This window comes from Malaclemys terrapin, chromosome 10 (assembly GCF_027887155.1).
Source record: "Malaclemys terrapin pileata isolate rMalTer1 chromosome 10, rMalTer1.hap1, whole genome shotgun sequence".
Taxonomy (NCBI): Eukaryota; Metazoa; Chordata; order Testudines; family Emydidae; genus Malaclemys; species Malaclemys terrapin.
Genome location: NC_071514.1, coordinates 6,993,613 through 7,013,053, shown reverse-complemented (window position 1 = coordinate 7,013,053; position 19,441 = coordinate 6,993,613). Strand labels below are relative to the sequence as shown.

Below are 19,441 nucleotides of genomic sequence, written 5' to 3'. Positions count from 1 at the left end.
GGTGGAGTACTTGCAGCGCTGCGAGAGAGCTCTCGCAGTGCTGGCGGCAGCGCTGTGAATCCGCAAGTGTAGCCAAGGCCTAACAGATTTATTTGGGCATAAGCTTTTGTGGGTAAAAAGCTCACTTCTTTGAAGCCATTTAACAGGCATTTGCCAACCCCCAGGTATATACTGTCAGTTTCTGAATGTACTGACAAAAACAGTTGTGCATCACTGTAATATTTACTCAGAACATGTTAGTCTACAGGACCTTAGTTTAAAATTTGCTTTAAAAATATTTCATTAGAAGATTGCTGAAGATTATAAAATCACATCTCTAAAAAATCCATGCATAGATTTTTAGATGCATAATCTGAGTATTCCTCTTTAGCCTTAAATGCTTGCATCTTCAGACATATAGTTTTTTAAATAAATCCTTCAAAAGACCACCCTTATCTAAAATACACATTTTAATTTTAATTACTATAGTCCAAAAAACTTGCTTCCAAAGTCTTCCTGTCCTTTCTGTCCAACCCTTTCTCCCTTCACCCCGCTGTTGAAGAGAGCCCTTAAAGGGAAAACACCCCTTTCCTTCCAGATAGCTGGACAAACAGATTTCCCTTTCCTTACTTCTGACTATTTGATGAACTAGTTTTAAAAGAACCCTCCAGCAAAATCAGTACCTTAGTAAGATATAAAATCCTTTGTTATGCCTAAAATCTTTGGAAACATATTTTTTATAGTTGGTGAAATTTCATAAATGTGTCTATTGTTATGGAGATTACACAATGTAAGTTAGTGTTCCCTTTTTCTAAAAGCAATGAACGTTGTTATGAAGACACTAAACCTCTGTGACGGATTAACTGAAAATAATGTCTTTGTTTCAGTGAGTTAAATATGTAGTTATCTGGAATGATTACTTTATGAAGGCTTAAGAGTACATTTAAAATATAAAAGCAGCTTAGAATTACTGATTAAGAAAATGTAAAACAGAGAAGAGCTGCATCATGGATTCCATAATATGTAATGTTGTATTCAGCACAACAGCTGACTCACCCTTACTACAAAGTTTTTGCAAATAAATCTCTGACAAACTTCAGGGCATATCAAAATACCTGTGACTGACATTTTTTATTCCCAAGTTTAGTGCTTTTAATTAGGTCCCTTCCGCATGTCCAGTCTCCACCAGCTGGCATGCAGTGGAAAACATGCTCCTTTTTCTTTTGAAAAAAACCCTCTTCTGCAATTTCTTTAATGTCATTTACTTCATTTGGGTTCAGGGATTTGGCTGGAAGGGGGTGAGCGGGGGGGGGGGAGAGAAGAGAGGAGGGAGACAGTGGGAGAGGGCGGGGCCTAAGCAGAGTGGGGCGGAGCCTGGGCAGGGCAGGCGTGGCGTATGGGTGGGGCCACAGGCAGAAGAGCTTCACGAATGCGCCAGTGCCGGGCATGCTGCGTGAGGGAGAGGGTACGGGGGTCTCTGTGGGGAACTGTGACTCTCCGCCCCGCGAAGTGGCGGCCGGCTCAGCAGCCTGGGTGCCTCCTCCCTCCCGCGAGGCGGCCATGGAGCACAGGGGCACCAGCTTAATCAGCCTGCGTAGGGCCCCACAAAGCCTACGGCCGGCTCTGGTTGGGGGTGCAGGAGGGGGCTGGGAGCAGGGACCTCGCTGCTCCCCTCAGGACAAGAGAGGTTCAGGCCTGGGCTGCCCTGTCTAGTCCTCAGAGCCGCCCCGCCCCCTGCCCTTACGTCATGGCCTAGCCCCGCCTTGGCTCCCAGGCAACGCCCCCTCCTCGGGCCCCGCCCATCTCCGCGGCGCAGCGGGCCGTGACGTCATCGCGCCAGGCCGTGCTAAGGCGCTCTGCGTGGCGTGATTACGTCCCCACGCGCCGCGACCCCGGAAGCGGGAGCGGTTGGGCCTTGGGGCTGCCCGGCCCGCGCTCGGGCGGCATGAGGGGAAGGCTGCTGCGGGCTTGGCGGGAGGGAGCCGCCGCCGCCGCTCGCGGTCTGGCCGAGCGCGGGGCCCCCTCGGGGAAGCCCCCGTGGCGGGTCCTGTTCTTCGGCACCGACGACTTCGCCGCCGAGTCCCTGAGGGCGCTGGAGGCCGCCAGGTGCGGGGGGCGCGAGGCCCATGGAAGGGGTGGGTGTTGGGCGACCGCGAAGGTGGGAGGAAGGGAGGTGGGGACCGGGGAGGAGGGGGGGGGGCTGGCATGGGAGGGACGGAGGAGACAGGACCATGGGGAGGGGGTGAGCGGGGATCATGGAAGGGTTGGGCACCGGGGGGGGGTACGGGGTTGGGGGGGGTTGAAGCGGAGGGGAGACTGGGAGGAAGGGAGGTGGGGACCAGGGGGGAGGAGGAGGAGGAGGAGGAGGGGCTGGCATGGGAGGGACCGCGGAGACAGGACCATGGGGAGGGGGTGAGCGGGGATCATGGAAGGGTTGGGGACCGGGGGGGGGCATGGTGTTGGGGGGGTTTGAAGCGGAGGGGAGACTGGGAGGAAGGGAGGTGGGGACCAGGGGAGGGGACGATAGGGTGGCGGGGGGTATGAGGTGGGGAAGCGTTGGGGTGCCTGGGGGAGCAGCTGTTTCTCCACCTGTTGTGCCTAGAGAGGCTTTGTCTTCCCTTCCTGGCTGTGCTGGTCACTCATTGGCATGTGCCACCTTGTCACTCTGCTACAGGGAGCCCAGGGAGGAGCCGCTCATAGACAGGCTGGAGGTGGTGACCCTGCCATCCGCTTTGCCGAGGGGTCTTCCTGTGAAAAACTGCGCCAAACAGTTTCAACTCCCAACCCACGACTGGCCGGATACAGGACCCAGTGGCCAGTTTGATGTCGGGGTGGTGGCGTCGTTTGGGCGCCTTCTGAGTGAGGACCTCATTCTTCAGTTTCCATAGTAAGTCAGATATGATGGAGTAGCAGCCTGTTTTCGGGTATGATATATGTTTCTTGTCGTCTAGCCTGTTTTGGCCGTGAAGCTAGTTTTAAGTTGTCTGTGTATGACTGAGGGCTGGTCTACACTAGGGGGGGATCGATCCAAGATACGCAACTTCAGCTACACGAATAGCGTAGCTGAAGTCGAAGTATCTTGGATTGAATTACCTGGGGTCCACACGGCGCGGGATCGACGGCCGCCGCTCGCCCTGGTGGAATTCCGGAGTTGACGGTGAGCGCGTTCGGGGATCGATAAATCGATTGCTACCCGCCGATATGGCAGGTAGTGAAGACGTACCCTGACTTTGGTTATAGAAGCATGTGAAAAGACCATCTGAGCTTTGGGTCTTTTGTATTGTGACAAATCCCTTTAAAGGGACACCATCAACTCGAAAACCAGTCATTTTTTAAAAGAAGTTGAGTCGTTGCCAATACTAAGCTTGTTGCTGAGTTCTGCAGCAGATTTTTATGGCTTTGAAAATCACATTTCCTTGCTCTGTTAAAATATTTTTCTTTCTCCATTTGCTGTGTGAAAGAGCCACACAACTTTCTGTGCAAACTGTGAAGCTGATATGCAGAAAGTCTATCAAATATGCAAAGTTAATAAACTGAACAAAATAGAGAAATTTATTTTCTTGAATCTGTTCCAGTGCTGCTTGTAACAATAGTCGATTAAAAAACAAAAATGTTGACATACAGAAATGACTTAAAAAAGGTTAATGAGGTCCTTCTAAATATGTGGTGTGTTCCCCTTACTTTTTCTGTTCCCCTTCCCCTGTTCGCTTGTGGACAGACATTGAAGCTATATAGTGTAAAATATGCCTCTAAACGCTTATTTATTCTTAGGATTGGCATTTTAAATATGACTTAGTGAAACTGATTGAATTTTCAATACATCTAAAGAGCTAAAACATGTTTTTTATAGAAAGCAAGTTCAGTATAATAAATGGTTAATACCCATTTATATGTGTTACAGAATTACTGGTCCTATTCTAATTTAAAAATATTCTGATTCAGTGGCGTGTTGAATGTCCATCCCAGCTATCTCCCAAGGTGGCGTGGCCCAGCACCGATAGTCCACGCAGTGCTTCATGGTGATACAGTAACTGGGGTGACAATTATGCAAATTAAGCCTAAAAGGTACAGCAAACATCTTTTTAAAAAAAAAAGATTCAATTACTGCAATGTCTGCCTTTCACAAATATTAAATTAATACTGTGTTGAATATTCATTCTTTTAAAGTTAAATAGTATTGACGTTAAACTTCATTTAATTAAAATGGATATATGCACCCATACAGATGATTTAATATTAAATACTTTAAAACAGTTCAGAAGTTTTACCTGAACTGCTGTGACTTGTCATGTATACGGCTTGTGAGTGGACAAATTGATTTTCCACCAGACCACCATATCACAGCTGTCTGTTAAGCACTTTGTGCTGTACAAGTCAAAAATAGCACTAGATCTGCAGAACTACTGATCTCAAATCAACTGTGCAGTGAAACTGGTAAATTACTTCTCTCCTCTGATGATCTGCTTCCCTAGATGCTATATGGTGCACTCACAGGTTCTACAAACTTGTTCATTTCTGAAGCTGAACATAAAATGAAGTGGCATAGTGTACCGAGTACATTAAAAGGTACATGCTATGTCCCTTTACTGTGGACCTGTCTGTTTTTAGCTATACTAGAGGAATATTCTTCCTATCATACTTCTATTGGATAACAGATCTCAATAATGTATGAAATTCACCTTGAATATTTCAGGCCATTTTTTTTTCTTTTGAAATAAAGCACTTGGAATTGTAAGTCAAATATTCAGACCAGTTTCAGCTTGCCTCTGTAATACAATTCTATTTTCTTTTCCATAATGTTGACTTGTGAACCCAGTGTTAAAATTGTCATCATTTCTTTCTTTCTGCTTGCAAATGAGTATAGCTAGCAACTGAGTTAATATACTAGCCTTGTGCTAAATTGTACACTAGATCTAGTGTGAATGAAGTGATAGTCTACTAGAGGAAGAAGCTAATGCATATGTTTTTTGTGTTTAGGTTTGATGTAGGTCCAATTATTAAGCAGGAAAAGTATGCTGTTCCTTCCCAGTGCACAGCAAAGGAACTAGAAGTGATATTATCAAAGTTGGGTGCGAACATGGTAAATCTATGCAAGTAACTGCCCACTTTATTCATTGCATTGTCCTCAAAGTTTCTATTCTGAGAAGCCTTCCTTGTTATGAGCTATTTGTAAATGAATTAGACAACAAAGGAGTACATTTCCTCAATACACAAACCTAACTGCTTTTAACGTTACTGTGATTTAACTGCCAGCTTTGACAGGAAAATAGATTCAGGTGGTCTGAAATTTGGCAGTTCTGAGCATCCTGAGTTGCTGAAATGATGCATTGGTAGTATTGGTGTCCCAATCTATTAACTGGTTCCAGTGGGCATTAGTTCTAGTTTAACTATCCAAAGCACAGACACTGACTTTTTTTATTTTTCCGGGTGGGTGCTCCACACTCATTCCACCCAGGGGCCCTGCTCCCACTCCACCCCTCCCCCAAGGCCCCGTCCTCACTGCACCACCCCCAACAGCTGTTTTGCGGTGGCTGGTGGGTGCTGAACATCCACTATTTTTTTTTTTTTTTTCCTGTGGTTGCTCCAGCCCCGGAGCACCCATTGAATCAGCACCTATGTCCAAAGAACAGCTTCTTAAATACGCTGTATGAATACTGAGGCTGCATTGCTTCCAGTCACTGGCAGCCTTTTCACGTGATTTTACACCTTTTGACACTAGCAGGCTACCTGCCAGCATGAGGCTGAGGAATTTTCAGTTTTAATTGGAAAAAATTAGTTTCTAGCACAGTTCGGTGTGTTCTTAGTTCAGTGAAATGAATTTCTTTTGAGCTTTTAGAAAGTTGGACTGATCAAAATGTGTGTGGCTTTAAAAGTCTTGGAGGAATGCTACTGGCAATATATTTAATATAATGCTCATGTACTATTTAAATTTGTTCTGTACAAAGACTTTTTTTGTTTTGCAGCTCATTTCAGTTTTGAAAAACTTACCTGAAAGTTTAAAAAACAAAAGAGAGCAACCAAATGAAGGAGTAACATTTGGTAGGTACTAAGTATTTAATGCCAATTGTATGTTTTTCATTTTTTTTCAATATTACCTGGGCATATAATTCAGTTCCCGTGATCCTACGTTGTGTGTTTTTTGGGCACTCCTGTGTGTGTTGGTTCTTATTTAGGGCTATGTCGGTATCTCTTAAAATCAACGGAAAACTTCCAATGACTTCTGTGGTAAAGGATTAACATCATGGGGGTAGAACGTTGCAGAATCTTTCCTTCGATTCCAGCAGTAGCAGTTTTCTGACAGCCCCTGCAACCGCTAAAGGAAAGACTACATCTCAAGATTCTAATCAGTTTCATGCTGTTCCTGTCTGCGTTACCAGAAAATTAACTGTTAGGTTTGAGCATAGGTGTTGTTAACTTGTGTGATCTTCTAGTGCTGGTGGTGCATCAAGAGGCTTTTAATGACTTTACAAATTACAGTTGTAAATAAACACAGAGCAAAAATATAACATTTTTTTGCTTTGCTTTTTTCTAGCTCCTAAAGTCACTATTGCTATGAGTTGTATAAAATGGGAAGAACAAACTCCTGAGCAGATATTGCGACTACAACGTGCCATAGGAGCTACAGTAAGACAAAATAGTAGTAATTTTTTGGAAGCTTTCCTTTAAGGCAAATCTTACTCTAATTGGGTGTTGGTGCTTTAGCCTTTTAAATGGTGGCTTGGCTCTTTTTAGAGAGGCAAAGCAGTCAAGTTGCATGAGGATAGGACATGGATCCAAGAACATCTCCTGAGTTCTAATTCTAGCTCTGTTGTCAACTCACTGTGACCTTGCCAAGTTATTCAAACTCTTTGCTTCAATTTCCCTGCCAGTAAAATGGGGATATCATCTGTGGTACTTCAGAGAGTGCATTCATTCAAAGGAATGATGCTATATTTGTGAAGTACTACATAAAGTTATGGTTAATTGTTTTCAAGGATGCAGATGTATCTTCAGATATCTACTGCAAACATGCCAGGTTTGTGAACACACATTTCTTGTTTGTGAAGTGTTAAAATTTCACATGTATAGGAGTTCTTGAGTTCTCCATCCAAGTGTATTTAGGTATTTATTATTCCCTGTTAGTGCTAGAGAATACCATATATTAGCCCGTTTGTTTATAAGCCGACCCCCTCCCCCCCCAAGATGGTTAGGTAAAAATAGCAAAAACTGTATGATCCTTTCATAAGCCGACCCAATATTTCAGGGGTTGGCAAACTTTTGTTCCCGGCCCGTCAGGGTAAGCCGCTGGCGGGGTCGGGACGTTTTGTTAACCTGGAGCGTCTGCAGGAAATGGCTCCCGTAGCTCCCATTGGCTGGGAACGGCAAACCGCGGCCACAGGGAGCTGAGGGTCTCCATGCCTGCAGACGCTCCAGGTAAACAAAACGACAATGTATTAAATATTCAATTCAATGATTCCATAGAGATTTTAAAATCAAATTTTGGTGTAGATCCTTATAAGCTCTTTGATGCGTCACCTTTTTACCAAAAATATTCGGCTTATGAACGAGTATATACTGTAACTTTTTAAATATGTAGCTTAATATGGTTGTAAAGAAGTTTAAGAGGGAAGGAATAGGAGAAGAACAAAAAAGATCAGGTGCTTATATACCTTATGACATGTGGACAGTCCACCCTACCAGGAATAGTCCCTAAACCTTTACCTTAGTGCTGTTTCCTACACTTTTCACATGAAAAAACAAAGTAGTTGACTGAGAACATTTTTACAGGAGTCTCAGTTTGTCATCTCTCCTTATGTATTTCCAGCTTCCATTGCAGACATTGTGGATGGGAAATACTGTTAAACTTCTGGATTTTGTGGAAGTGCATAACATCCGCAGCTTTGCTGGTATTTACTTTAATCTGTTAACATTCTCTGCTACAAGATTTTACAAACCCTGACAGTGATTTAATTTAATTGGAAGTGAACATGAAGCAATGCTAGGCGACAGTTACATGATGCAATATTTTAACTAGGAGTCTAGTGGAATTAAACAAGACTAAATATTCTCATTTAAATGCTTAGAAACTTATAAATTGCTCCCAATGTATTTTTATGAATGACTTGGATAATGCTTTGAAGAGTGTGCTTATAAGATTTGCAGATGACACCAAGGAGAGTGGGGGGTTTGCAAGCACTTTGGATGACAGGATTAGAATGGAAAATGGTCTTGACAAATTGGAGAGTTGGTCTGAAATCAACAAGGTGAAATTCAGTAAAGACCAATGAAATGTACTACCTTTAGGAAGGAGAAATCAAATGCATAAATACAAAATGGGGAATAACTGTTAGCAGTACTATTGCCTAGCCAAAGGACTTGGGAGTTATAGTGGATCACAACCTGAATACGAGTATGATGCAGTTACAAAAAAAGGCTAATGTCATTCTGAGGTGTATTAACAGGACTGTCATATTTGAGACACAGGAATTAATTGTCCCACTCAGCACTGGTGAGGACTCAGCTGGAGTTCTGGTCCCAATTCTGGGTACCACACTTTAGGAAAGATGTAGATAAATTGGAGAGAGAGTCCAGAGGAGAGCAACAGAAATGATAAAATATTTAGAAAACCTTTCCTCATAGGTCAGGTTAAATCTGGATATGCTTAGTCTTGTAAAAGAAAGCTGAGGGGAGGGACTTGATAACTGTCTCAAATACATTAAGGGCTGTTCTAAAGAGGATGATGAGTTGTTCATCTCTACTGAAGGTAGGATAGGAAGTAATGGGCTTAACCTGCAGCAAGAGAGACTTAGGTTAGGTAGTAGGAAAACTTTCTAACTATAAGTGTAATTGAGTTCTGGAATAGGGTTCCAAGGGAGGTATTAGAATCCCCATTGTTGGAGGTCTTTAAAAACAGGTTGGACAAACACCTGTTGGGGATGGTCTAGATTTACCTGGCCCTTCCTCCACATAGGTGGCTGGACTAGATGACCGCTTGAGGTCCCTTCTAGCCCTTCATTTCTATGAGTCTATTACTTCTGTGTCTGGTAAAATTAATAGTTATAGGCAAAGTCCTGTAGACTTGTTGAGCCTGGGTCATCCACAAGGAAGGCCAGCCTCTCTTTTGTGTTTCCCCAAATCCTCCTCCTTTAGGAGTCTCTCCAGGGAGATGGGTAACATCCAGAAGAGGAGATAATGATACTTCTAGTATCTACTCTACTGCATTGACTGTTTTGTTTGGGGAGCTAAGACATTAGAAGGTAGTGTACTGCAGAGTGTGGCTTCACTAAGTCCCCTACAGGGCAGACATGCCTTTATTAGTACAAGGGAGCTTATGCATGCTTTTGGAAAAGTTGGGGACCATGCTAGAATTCTTCTCCTACTTTTGGGACACTTTCACCCCTTACTCTGACTTGCTCCTCTCTGCTATATATCACAAAGAACAATGAGGGTTTTTTTGTGCAAACCGATAATTTTACATAACTGCCTAGTTTCAGAGACAGGCATAAAAATAAGTTTCATATTTTTTACTCTTATTCAGTAACATGAAAATGCAAGAAGTTCCTATTTGTTTGCAGATCAGCTACTAAATGAACATGGAATTGTTCCAGGATCAGTATTATACCATAAATCGTCACAGACGTTGGTGATACGTTGCAAGGTATGTTTTCTGCCTTTGTTTTCTGTTGGAGGTTCTGAAGATGATTTTTAGACTGCTACCTCTTTTTTTTTTAATAATCTGCACCCTAATGTAAGAACATAAGAATGGCCAGACTTCAACAAATTTACCTATTAGGTAGAGTCCTTACTGTGTGCATCTTTTATTTTCCTTTCTAGGAAGGCTGGGTCGGAGTCAAAACTGTCATCTTAAAGAAGAAGCTTACAGCTGCTGACTTCTATAATGGGTACTTACATCCCTGGTTCCAGCAGAATTCAAAAACACTTCATGGGGATTGCAGATTTCACACTCTCAAACTTACCACAGTGAAGAAGACTGAAAGAAAAGGAAATGGTGGTGCACAATTTAAAACAAAAAGTGCATGAAATCTGTCAAACAGGACCTCTGTAAATGAATAGAAACATTAAATATTTCATCGTCCATTACAATAAATGAAGCAGGTATTTATTTAAGGGTGTTTCAACTGAAAAATGTGCGATATTGGTATCATCAGCCAAGAAGATGTCGTCAGTACTCTTTTTTTGAAGCACTACGTTTTATTCCTTAAGAGAAGAGCACACGTTAGTGAATGCCTAACTGAGACAATGAATAACCCTGTTTCTATTGTTAAACAATAAATTATTTTTATACATAATTTTAAAAAGCTTGATTTTTTTTTCTTGGTTTAGTCAGAGGGTAAATCAATATAATTGTGTTTTAATTATGCTTTTCTGACAAACATAAAGTAGTTTGTCCTTAAATGGTATAGGAAATTAATGAGAAACACTCTACCTGCAAGGTCCTGTTTGTGTGAAACCTATTTTGGTAAGTAATATCTGCCAAAATCCTATTGGATCCAAATATATTTGTACAAAGGCATATGGTAATTGTGTAGTATTTCAGGCCCAGCTTTGTAATTTTTCATTAGTGTAACATTTTCAAGTGAAGTCTACAATTGGGAATTGTCCGGGAGGATAATATTGGTAATTTTGCATGCTTTTATCATATAAAATAGAGAACACAAAGCAGAAATTTAGCCTCTAAATCAATACCCACTGTAATTAGAATTGTTCTCTTCGAGTACACACCATTTGGCTAGTGTTTGGTTGGATGACGGCCATCCAGAAAAGTTGTGTGTCTAATGGAGGAAAAGCTAGTAAAAATTTGGCACTGAACGTTTATATTGAATTAAGTAACTATTTGTATATGGTCATTCAAACACTTTGTATTTAGCTCAGTAGAATACAATGTGACAGTTTAATTGTAGGAAACAGTACTTTTTTCCAAAACATCAGAAGGACAATGTAGAAGGCTTTATCGTTTCATCTGGACACGGGGATATCTCTTGCTTAATGAAGACCGTCTGGAAGGCTTTTCTGTCATCCAGGCTTATCACGCAGATCTTTCAGAAACCCACTTTAGTACTTGACATTAGAGGAAAGAGCCAGAAGTTCAGTACTTCCTTTTGAAGAAAAACTTTTTTCTACCAGATGATGAGTGTGAACTTCAATTTGTAAAGACCAAGGGTCAAGAAGTCCTGTTTTCGCAAAGAGGAGACAGGACTGGCCAATATTGACTATAGAACAGTAACCAGCAAACACCAGCCCTTGCATGCTTTGTGCTTTAGTCTTTCAGAGTTGCAGTGTGCTTACCTAGATTCTTGCCATTTTAAGCTTGACTTACTAAGTTGTGCTTCTTTTAAAGTATCTAAATGGATTTTTTTCCATAAAATCATTTTATATTTACATTTAAGATTATTTAATAGAACTATGATTTGTATTACGGTAATGCTTTTGTTATGCTTGTAAACTAACCTGTGCCACTAGACTTAAGTTGTCACTTACATAGATTTTGGACAATTATCTTCAGCAGTTTAGTTATTTCCAGAGTTGGATGACTATAAAGTTTAGAAAAACATTTGGAGGAACCTCTGACTGGCATTTATAAATAGGACTTGAAAATTATACCAAACAATTTATTAGATGAAGAACAGCCTACCAGCTCGAGGTGTAGATGAAAGACAGGAGATACCAGAGAGGTCTAGGGGCAACATCTTAGAAGCCTGCCATCCTCAATTGTGGGGAATGGGTATAGTGCTGGGATTTTTAGCAACTTTCTATCCTTGAAGCTGCTTGGGAGTTTCTATGTATTTATCAACCTCTGGCTTGTACGTGTACAATAGAACTTGGAAGTTCCACCACCCTCTAGCTGCTGGAAGGGGAAAGATGCATTCTGTTCCTTTCCACTCTGGAACCTTCTAGCTGCTATGTATTGCCCTCTTGAAGAACATATGGACAGCTGTGAAGGGGACTGATCTTTGCTACTCTACCCTCCCCAGTCTCCTGCCTGCGCAGGTGAGATGGAAGAAAAATATGATGGGGGGGCATATGATGGAGTGGAGGGGGAGAGAGAGAGAGAGCTTCTCTGTGAATAACCCCAGTGCTCATGTCTGCTCCTACATGTAGCTTTCTCAAGCAGCATGAAATTGACTTGATTCTTGATTGCTTTACTATTGTCTATGAGGTCCTGAACAGCAGCAGCGAAACTGGAGTATTACTAATTTCACTTTGCTGCTGCTTGGGAGAAGCTGGGGAAGCAGCGCAGCTACTGGAGCAGTTTGCAAACTCCGGAAGAGACACTGCATCGGTTTCCATTCAGTTCATATTTGCGAAGTTATCAATGAAATCCTAAGGGCTGTACACTTTACCAAAAATTGCTTAAGTTCTATAGAAGTAGATGGCTCAAGTTCTCACAGTCACTAGGTAAAGTTTCTCATGTTGGTGGATATGCTCCAAGTTCTGGATATGCCCAGACTTCATGCTTTTAACTTCTCCCTCCTGGCCTATCTAGGGTTGCCTTGTTGGCCACCTTGATCTTTGAATGGCAGTGTGTATACATCCTTTCAGATGTAAAGAAGGATGTAACTAAAGCTGGAAGAGACTCATAGACCATAAAGTCACTCTAAATGTGTAGACACCAAGGTGGCAGGCATCCTAGAAATATCTGAGATGCATTGGGCAAGAGAGAAAAAAAGCCATTAAAAATGCACCACATTCTATAACGTGGAGGAAAATGTTTTAATGAAATATGTGTCACAATATTTTTTTATTATCCTCAATCTATCCATGAATCTGTAACAGGTTTCCCAAAGCATAGACTCTTCCACGATGTTTATTGCCTCTGACTCAATGTAAACCTGGAAGTAGTATCAGGGTAAAAGACGATCGTGTTGAGAGAGTTCATGTCAGCTTGAAATAACTGCACGTTAGCAGGGCTGTAACTTATTACGCTCTTATGAGTTACAAATATTAAACTGAGCCTGTGTTTAGAAACTGAGACAGAGGCTCTAACTATTGTCTTCTGCCCATTTCTCACACTTAGTGGTCTGATATTTGACTTTTCTCATTTTTTCTAGCTCAACATTTCCAACAAGGACAAGGAGATTAGCTTGTTAATGTCATTTACCTTTCTTGCATCTCTGAAAGCAAGATTGGTCTCAGACTAGGTTTTATGTACAATTTTAATTGTTGTATTTCTGGGTTTTTGTTTTTTTTTCTCCCCATCATTTGCCACAAGCCTTCTTCCCAGCTGGAGCCGGTTGGAAATTTTCCATTAATGTTTTCTTCTGTGGAAAATGTATTTTCCACCAAATGAAAATTTTTCCTGGGAAAACTCTGATTTCTCTATTGGAGAAAATCAAAGGACTTTGATTTTGGGTCTCGACCCAAAATAAAACCATTTTGGCTTTTCAGATTAAATTGAAATGTTCTGGGGTCAGTTTGGCATTAATGTGTGTCCCCTTCAAGCATGGGGCCTACTGGAAGCCCCATAATCCTATGGGCCAGAGTACTCTCCCATCATGCATTACAGCCTCCCCTTTGGCTGAACTGACATGGGAGATGTAGTCTGGCTGGGGAGCTGGCCTATAGGGAAGAATGGGGCTGGGTATCATCGGAACTACACCTCCTATAAAATACTGCAGTAGTTTAGGAGAATGGAGTTCATTGTCAAACTGAGACAAAATTATTTGGCTTGACAAAAACTCAGACCTTAACAAATGTAGCTAGTAGGTAGAGTCCTATGGGAATAAAATATAAAGGAGTGCAGGAGAGTTGGCAGTTTCTCAGTGAGACAGTATTAAAGGCACAACTGCTGATACAGGTCTGTCTCCTCTTACGCGGGGGTTCCGTTCTTCGGTTAGCGCGTAAAGCGAAAACCCCATATAGCCAAAACCCCCTTGAGTTCAATGGTGGGCGAAATCGCCCGCACTACAGGTATAGTATTAAAACTGTTGTTTTTTCTTTCTTTTTTTGTGTGTGGTTTTTGCTGACTGCGTAAAGTTGAAATCGCGCATGTTAAATGCGCGTAAGATGCGACAGACCTGTACTTTCTTCCGTAACAGTCAGAAGCCAATATGACTCCATTAAAGAGCTTCTGGTGACCTGAAAATCAAAAAGGAATCCTACAAAAAGCGGAAACAGGATAGGTTGCTAAGGAGGAGTACAAAAGAATGGCACAAGCGTATAGGGACAAAATGAGTTACATCTAGCAAGGTACATTAAAGAATCTTATTGTCTTTTACTACATTAGGAGCAAGAGAAAGATGAAATAAAGTGTATGTCCTCTACATAGAGGGGAAGGGCAGCTAATAATTAATGATATCAAGAAGGCTGAGGTATTTTAACACTTTATTTTGCTTCAGTCTTCACTAAACAGGTTAATGGTGGCCCCTACTCAATACAATATTAACAACAAGGGGGTAGGAACACAAACTGCAATAGGGAAAGAACAGGTTTAAAGAATATTTAGATAAGTTAGACGTATTCAAGTCAGGAGTGCTTGATAAAATTCATCTAGGGCACTTAAGGAACTAGCTGAAGGAATCTCAAACGGTTAGCAATGATCTTCAAGAACTCATGGAGGATGGGTGAGGTCCCAGAGGCCTGGAGAAGGGCAAACATAGTATCTATCTTTAAAAATGGAGAAAAAAGAGGCTGACTGGTCTATAAATCCCCAAGTCCTAACTTCAAAACCTGGGAAGATACTGGAGCAAATTATTAAACAATCAGTTTGTAGGCATTTAGAGGATAATAGAGTTATAAGGAATAGCCAGCATGGATTTGTCAAGGATGCATCATGCCAACCCAACCTAATTTCCTCCTTTGACAATGTTACTGGCCTAGTGGGGAAGTTATAAAGATGATGTATCTTGATTTTAGTAAGGCTTTTGACAAAACCCTACGTGACGTTCTCATAAGCAAACTAGGGGAATGTGGTCTAGATGAAATTCCTATAAAGTGGGTGCACAATTGGTTAAAAGACCACTAAAGAGTACGTAAAGAGTAGTTATCAAGGGTTTGCTGTCAAACTTAGGGTGGAGGGTGGCAATCTAGTGGGGCCCTGCAGGGGTCAGTCCTCGGGCTTGTACTTACTCCATATTTTCATTAATGACTTGGAAAATGGAGGGGGAGAGTATGCTTATAAAATTTGTAGAGGCCACCAAGCAAGTCATAGTTACAAGCACTTTGGAGGACAGGATTAGAATTCAGAACAACCTTGAGAACTTGGAGAATTGTTCTGAAATCAACAAGATGAAATTCAATAAGCAGAAGTGCAATGTACTACACTTAGGAAGGAAAAAGTCAAATGCACATCTACAAGATGGGGAATAACTGGCTAGGCAGTAGTACTGCTGTAAAGGACCTGGGGCTTATAGTGGAGTTGCAAGTTGCGTATAAGTCAACAATATGATGCCGTTACGAGAGAGGCTAATTTAATTCTGGGGTGTGTTAACATGAATGTTGTATTTAAGACACAGGAGTTATTGTCTTGCTTTACTTGGCACTGGAGAGGCCTCGGCTGGAGTATTGCCGCCAAGTCTGGGTGCCAGATTTTAGGAAAGATGTGGACAAACTGGAGAGAGTCCACTTGTGACATTGATTAGTTGTGATGTCACACAACTGTGGTTTCATAAATAATAATAGGAATCTCCTTAATATAGAGAAATGGAAGAAATAAATCACTTAACATTTAATGCAAAGATAATTTCTAGCACACAGTGAAAAGGAATCTAGGGATTATGAAACATGCTGCAGAACAGATGGCCTAGACTGTGCCACACCAGCTTTGCCCACACCTCACCAAAATACTTGATCCGCGAGAAGATAGGTCAGAGTGTCTGCTCGTTTGGCCCTGACCAAAAGGAATAAGCTGTAATGTCTGTGAATTGAGCGAGGTGCTGAATATGTACATGCTGTTCTGGGTTAAAGGTTTTCTGGTGACCAGCCTATGTAATTCACCTGTCTTGTTCATGCTAATGCTTTAAAACAATTCCTTGTAACGTCTTTGGTTTTTCTTTAATTTCTCCTTACTTCTGTGCTTTTTGACCTGGCTGGGTCCATAAAGTTGCCCCTGTCTAAACCAAAACGATGAGGCATTTAGCATTGTATGCGTCAGAAAGAAGCTCTTCATGTGAAACAGCGCTAAGGTTTGAGCACAAGTGCTATTCTAATGTTTGCTTGCAAGTTAATATTCACAGGGCAGAAACCTCCAGTCACTGTGCAGTGAGCGTCTTATCAGTCTTAAGAGTGCTTTGTGGAGTCCTATGGAGCAATGCAATAGTATCACCCCACCAGAGTGCAACAGAGCTGCTTGGTGGAATATCTACTTTATGGTGCTTTGGAAGAGAGAGCAACATTTATACTGCAGTAGATGTTTGCACTAGAGAGAAGCTGCAAAGTAGTTTCTACATTTCTTGCTGTTGTCGTCAGATTGCGCTTTGTGTGAGGTTTATTGCTGGTAGCCATTGCTGTAATTTCAAGCCTAACTAGACACTCTAGTGCAGATGTTTCCTTATTTGTGACTTTCTGGATATTCACGGTAACGTATAGTCAAGAGATCAGCAGATGGTGCTGTCTGCATCTGATCCTGATCTTTGCGCCATATGTGAGTAGCATATTCCCCTTGATGCAGATCTGTTTTAAGCATATGGCTCAATTGTGCCAGAATCACGAAGTAAATATCGGGTTCAGAATACCTATAATTCTTTGTCTCATGGAAAATCATTTTTAATCCTTGCTGTGGCCAGAGCTGCCCTGTTTTGCTCATAATTAAATCCACACAAAGTTCTGTTTGAGGACACTAAATTGTTCTTTTACAAAAGCAACTTTATATGCTCAAATGTTAGGAAATTCTCAGTTGTTTAGTAACTCTTTAATGCACAAGCTGAGAAGAAGTCTCTGCTTTCTTGTAGTTATTTTATGGAGGAAAAGATTAATCTTATATTTTCCAGTTTGGGACCCGATTCACTCTAATATCTTTTGCACAATGGCTGAGATTATTGGGAATTGGATGTCTGTGTCCCCCAGGTGTCTTTGAAAATCTCAGCCAAAGTGTCTGAAAGCAATGTTTCCAGAACCTACATGATATGGGGCTTTAACCCAGAAAGCAATGAAGAATGATTATTTTTACAGAATGCACAGAATAAAAGTGGGGTGTTGGCTGATGAGGTGTGACATAGCATACCAAGATTTACTAAAATGCTTTAGTCGTGATTCAATTCCCGCCATCACTATTCAGGTCAAGAACAGCAACCCTAGTATGCAGAAATTGGTGCTAGCTAAGTAGAACAACTCTTGCCTTTTTAGAGGAGAGAGAAAATTGCAGCAACTTTATATTTTTAAGCCAACATCCATTGAGGCTTTAATTTATTAAGGGCCTTCTAAGCCAGGTCAATAGGGGACCTGAAAAACGTCTCGAACTCTGCAGAGGCATTGATGTTGGATATGGATGCTGTCATTTTGAATTTCAGATACATACCATGCAGAATAGGAAACCTTGTGTCATATCTCTTTGTATGATAGTAACTGCAGCAATTGGGGTGCTCCTGCTTGAAAGATAAGGACTTTTTAAAAGCTCTAACTTTCTCCTATTTCTTGCTGAATATTTTACAGCTGACTAATGGGGAGTCAGTGTAGACCCACATGAAGCCCTGGAGGCTTAGCTGCAATAAGCCCTAAGAAATTAAAGTTGTGACTATATAAGAAACCACCTCTCCAACCGATGAGTGCTTGATGGTTCCAAATTGTGGTGTCTTGCTCCAGATGAAGTCAATGGGACTTTTGCCATTGGCTTCAGTGGGAATAGGATTTAGTGGTAGATGTTTGTCTGTGGTTGGGAGGCAGTGTGTTCTCGGTGGAACATATTTTCCTGTTAGTCCCTAATTTGTGGAACTTCCTGTGCATTGTGAGGCCCATCTACTTGAATGGTGACTAGGTTGGGGGTCTGAAGCTATCACAGGGGAGGAGCTGAATTTGAGTTTTCCCGTGGGGGTGGTTCTTGAGTTCCCTGTAGTTGATATGATCTACCTGTGTGTTAGCGTGTAATAACTATGCGCATTAAGCTAGAGGTTGCAGCCGATGCATCTCATGCAGTACATTCAAAAATAAATATGAGAGCTAAGTATTATGGAAGTCAAAGGACAGATGCAACCTAGGACACAAGACTGAAGAATATTATAAAGATTGTGGATCAGAGATGGGGGCTGGCTAAGTTTTGTGGGGTTATTTAATGAGTTGTCTTACAATTGTGTTTGGACTAGATGGCTCCTGAGATGGGGAATGAGAGATGGAGCCTTTCTTGCTTATGTTAGCAGTGAAAGGGTGTTAGCATCTGACTGGTGGCTTTTGAGCCTACATGGAATGAATTGATGATCTCCATCTAGTTAACAGCAAATAAGTCTCCACATCAGAAAACCCACCACCACCCTTGGCTCTCAGCGGTAACCTCCTCAGCAGTCTCAGCAGAGCAATCAAGGATTGAATAGCTATGGAGTCCTGAACCGTCTTGTCCTTCTAGGTCAGGCTTATTGGTGGGGCAGTATAGGGAAGCTTTCATTGCTGCTTCCCATGCTGTACCCATTCTCTGGATAAAAAGGATTTCAGTCCCCTAGGCTGTGACTCGGGACTCTTTCATCGGTACTAAATGAATTTTAGAAAGTTCTCCCCAAAGGAAAAACGCTAGCTTTGTTAAGTATGCACATACTCTGGGTCAGATTCTGAGCTCACTTTCCCTAGGGTAAACCCATAGTGTTGTTCCAGATTTAAACAGGTGCGTTTTACATTCTGTGTCTGCGGGGGGAGGGGGGAAAGATGTGCTTAGTCTGAAAAATGCATTGCTGATCTAGGCAAGCCAGCGACTTTGGAGGAAGAATCAAGCCAGTGATCCATCTTGGCTCTGCTAGCAGGAGCTCAAGGCAAACTATTGCAGAGGAATAGACACAAATAAAAGAGGAATGACCCAAAATCACTAGTATGAAAGTGAAAAAATGCCCGAATTTTCTTGTTTTCTTTTCACTTAGCCTCATTAATTGACAGTTTGGTCCACAAGAACATAGCTTATCATGGCATTTCTTGCCCATTGATCAGAGGTGTTTTTTTTTTTAACTATTAAAATCAGTCAAGCTGAACTTTCTTGCCCTCTCCCCCACCCCCAACATAGATCACTGAGGACTGATCCACTAAATATATTGGAAGACTTCCATTGACTTCAGTAAGCTTTGGATCAGGGTCAAGCATATTATCTGGTTTGGAAATTACTTACTAAACATGAGGGTTGAGTGAGTAGTAGGAAAAAATTAGACCTGAGTATTCGTTTCACTTCTGAAGTGAATTTTGATCTAAGTCAGGGGTGGGCAAACTTTTTGGCCTGAGGGCCGCATCCGGGTATGGAAATTGTATGGCGGGCCATGAATGCCTGGTGGGAGAGGGGGACTCTATGAGAGTTAGCATGGGGCGGCTCTGTAAGGGATGTTACTGAGGTAGGGAGAGG

At 41.9% G+C, this 19,441-nt stretch overlaps 1 protein-coding gene across 1 annotated transcript; it reads left to right on the top strand.

Moving 5' to 3' along the window:
• Positions 1-1,859: 1,859 nt before the first annotated feature.
• Positions 1,860-10,276, top strand: MTFMT (mitochondrial methionyl-tRNA formyltransferase). Its single transcript, XM_054042845.1, has 9 exons — positions 1,860-2,085; positions 2,654-2,866; positions 3,922-4,044; positions 4,957-5,059; positions 5,943-6,018; positions 6,512-6,603; positions 7,784-7,865; positions 9,534-9,616; positions 9,793-10,276. The coding sequence occupies exons 1-9, from the start codon at positions 1,925-1,927 to the stop codon at positions 9,997-9,999; spliced, it is 1,140 nt and encodes a 379-aa protein (XP_053898820.1). The 5' UTR covers positions 1,860-1,924; the 3' UTR covers positions 10,000-10,276.
• Positions 10,277-19,441: the final 9,165 nt, after the last annotated feature.

What these genes read in the sequence shown, in the direction of transcription:
- MTFMT (XM_054042845.1), top strand. Translation starts at nt 1,925, where the DNA reads ATGAGGGGAAGGCTGCTGCGGGCTTGGCGGGAGGGAGCCGCCGCCGCC. An exon ending in CAAAGTTGGGTGCGAACATG is followed by an intron (nt 5,060 to 5,942) that starts GTAAATCTATGC and finishes TTTGTTTTGCAG; the next exon opens with CTCATTTCAGTTTTGAAAAA. An exon ending in AACGTGCCATAGGAGCTACA is followed by an intron (nt 6,604 to 7,783) that starts GTAAGACAAAAT and finishes ATGTATTTCCAG; the next exon opens with CTTCCATTGCAGACATTGTG.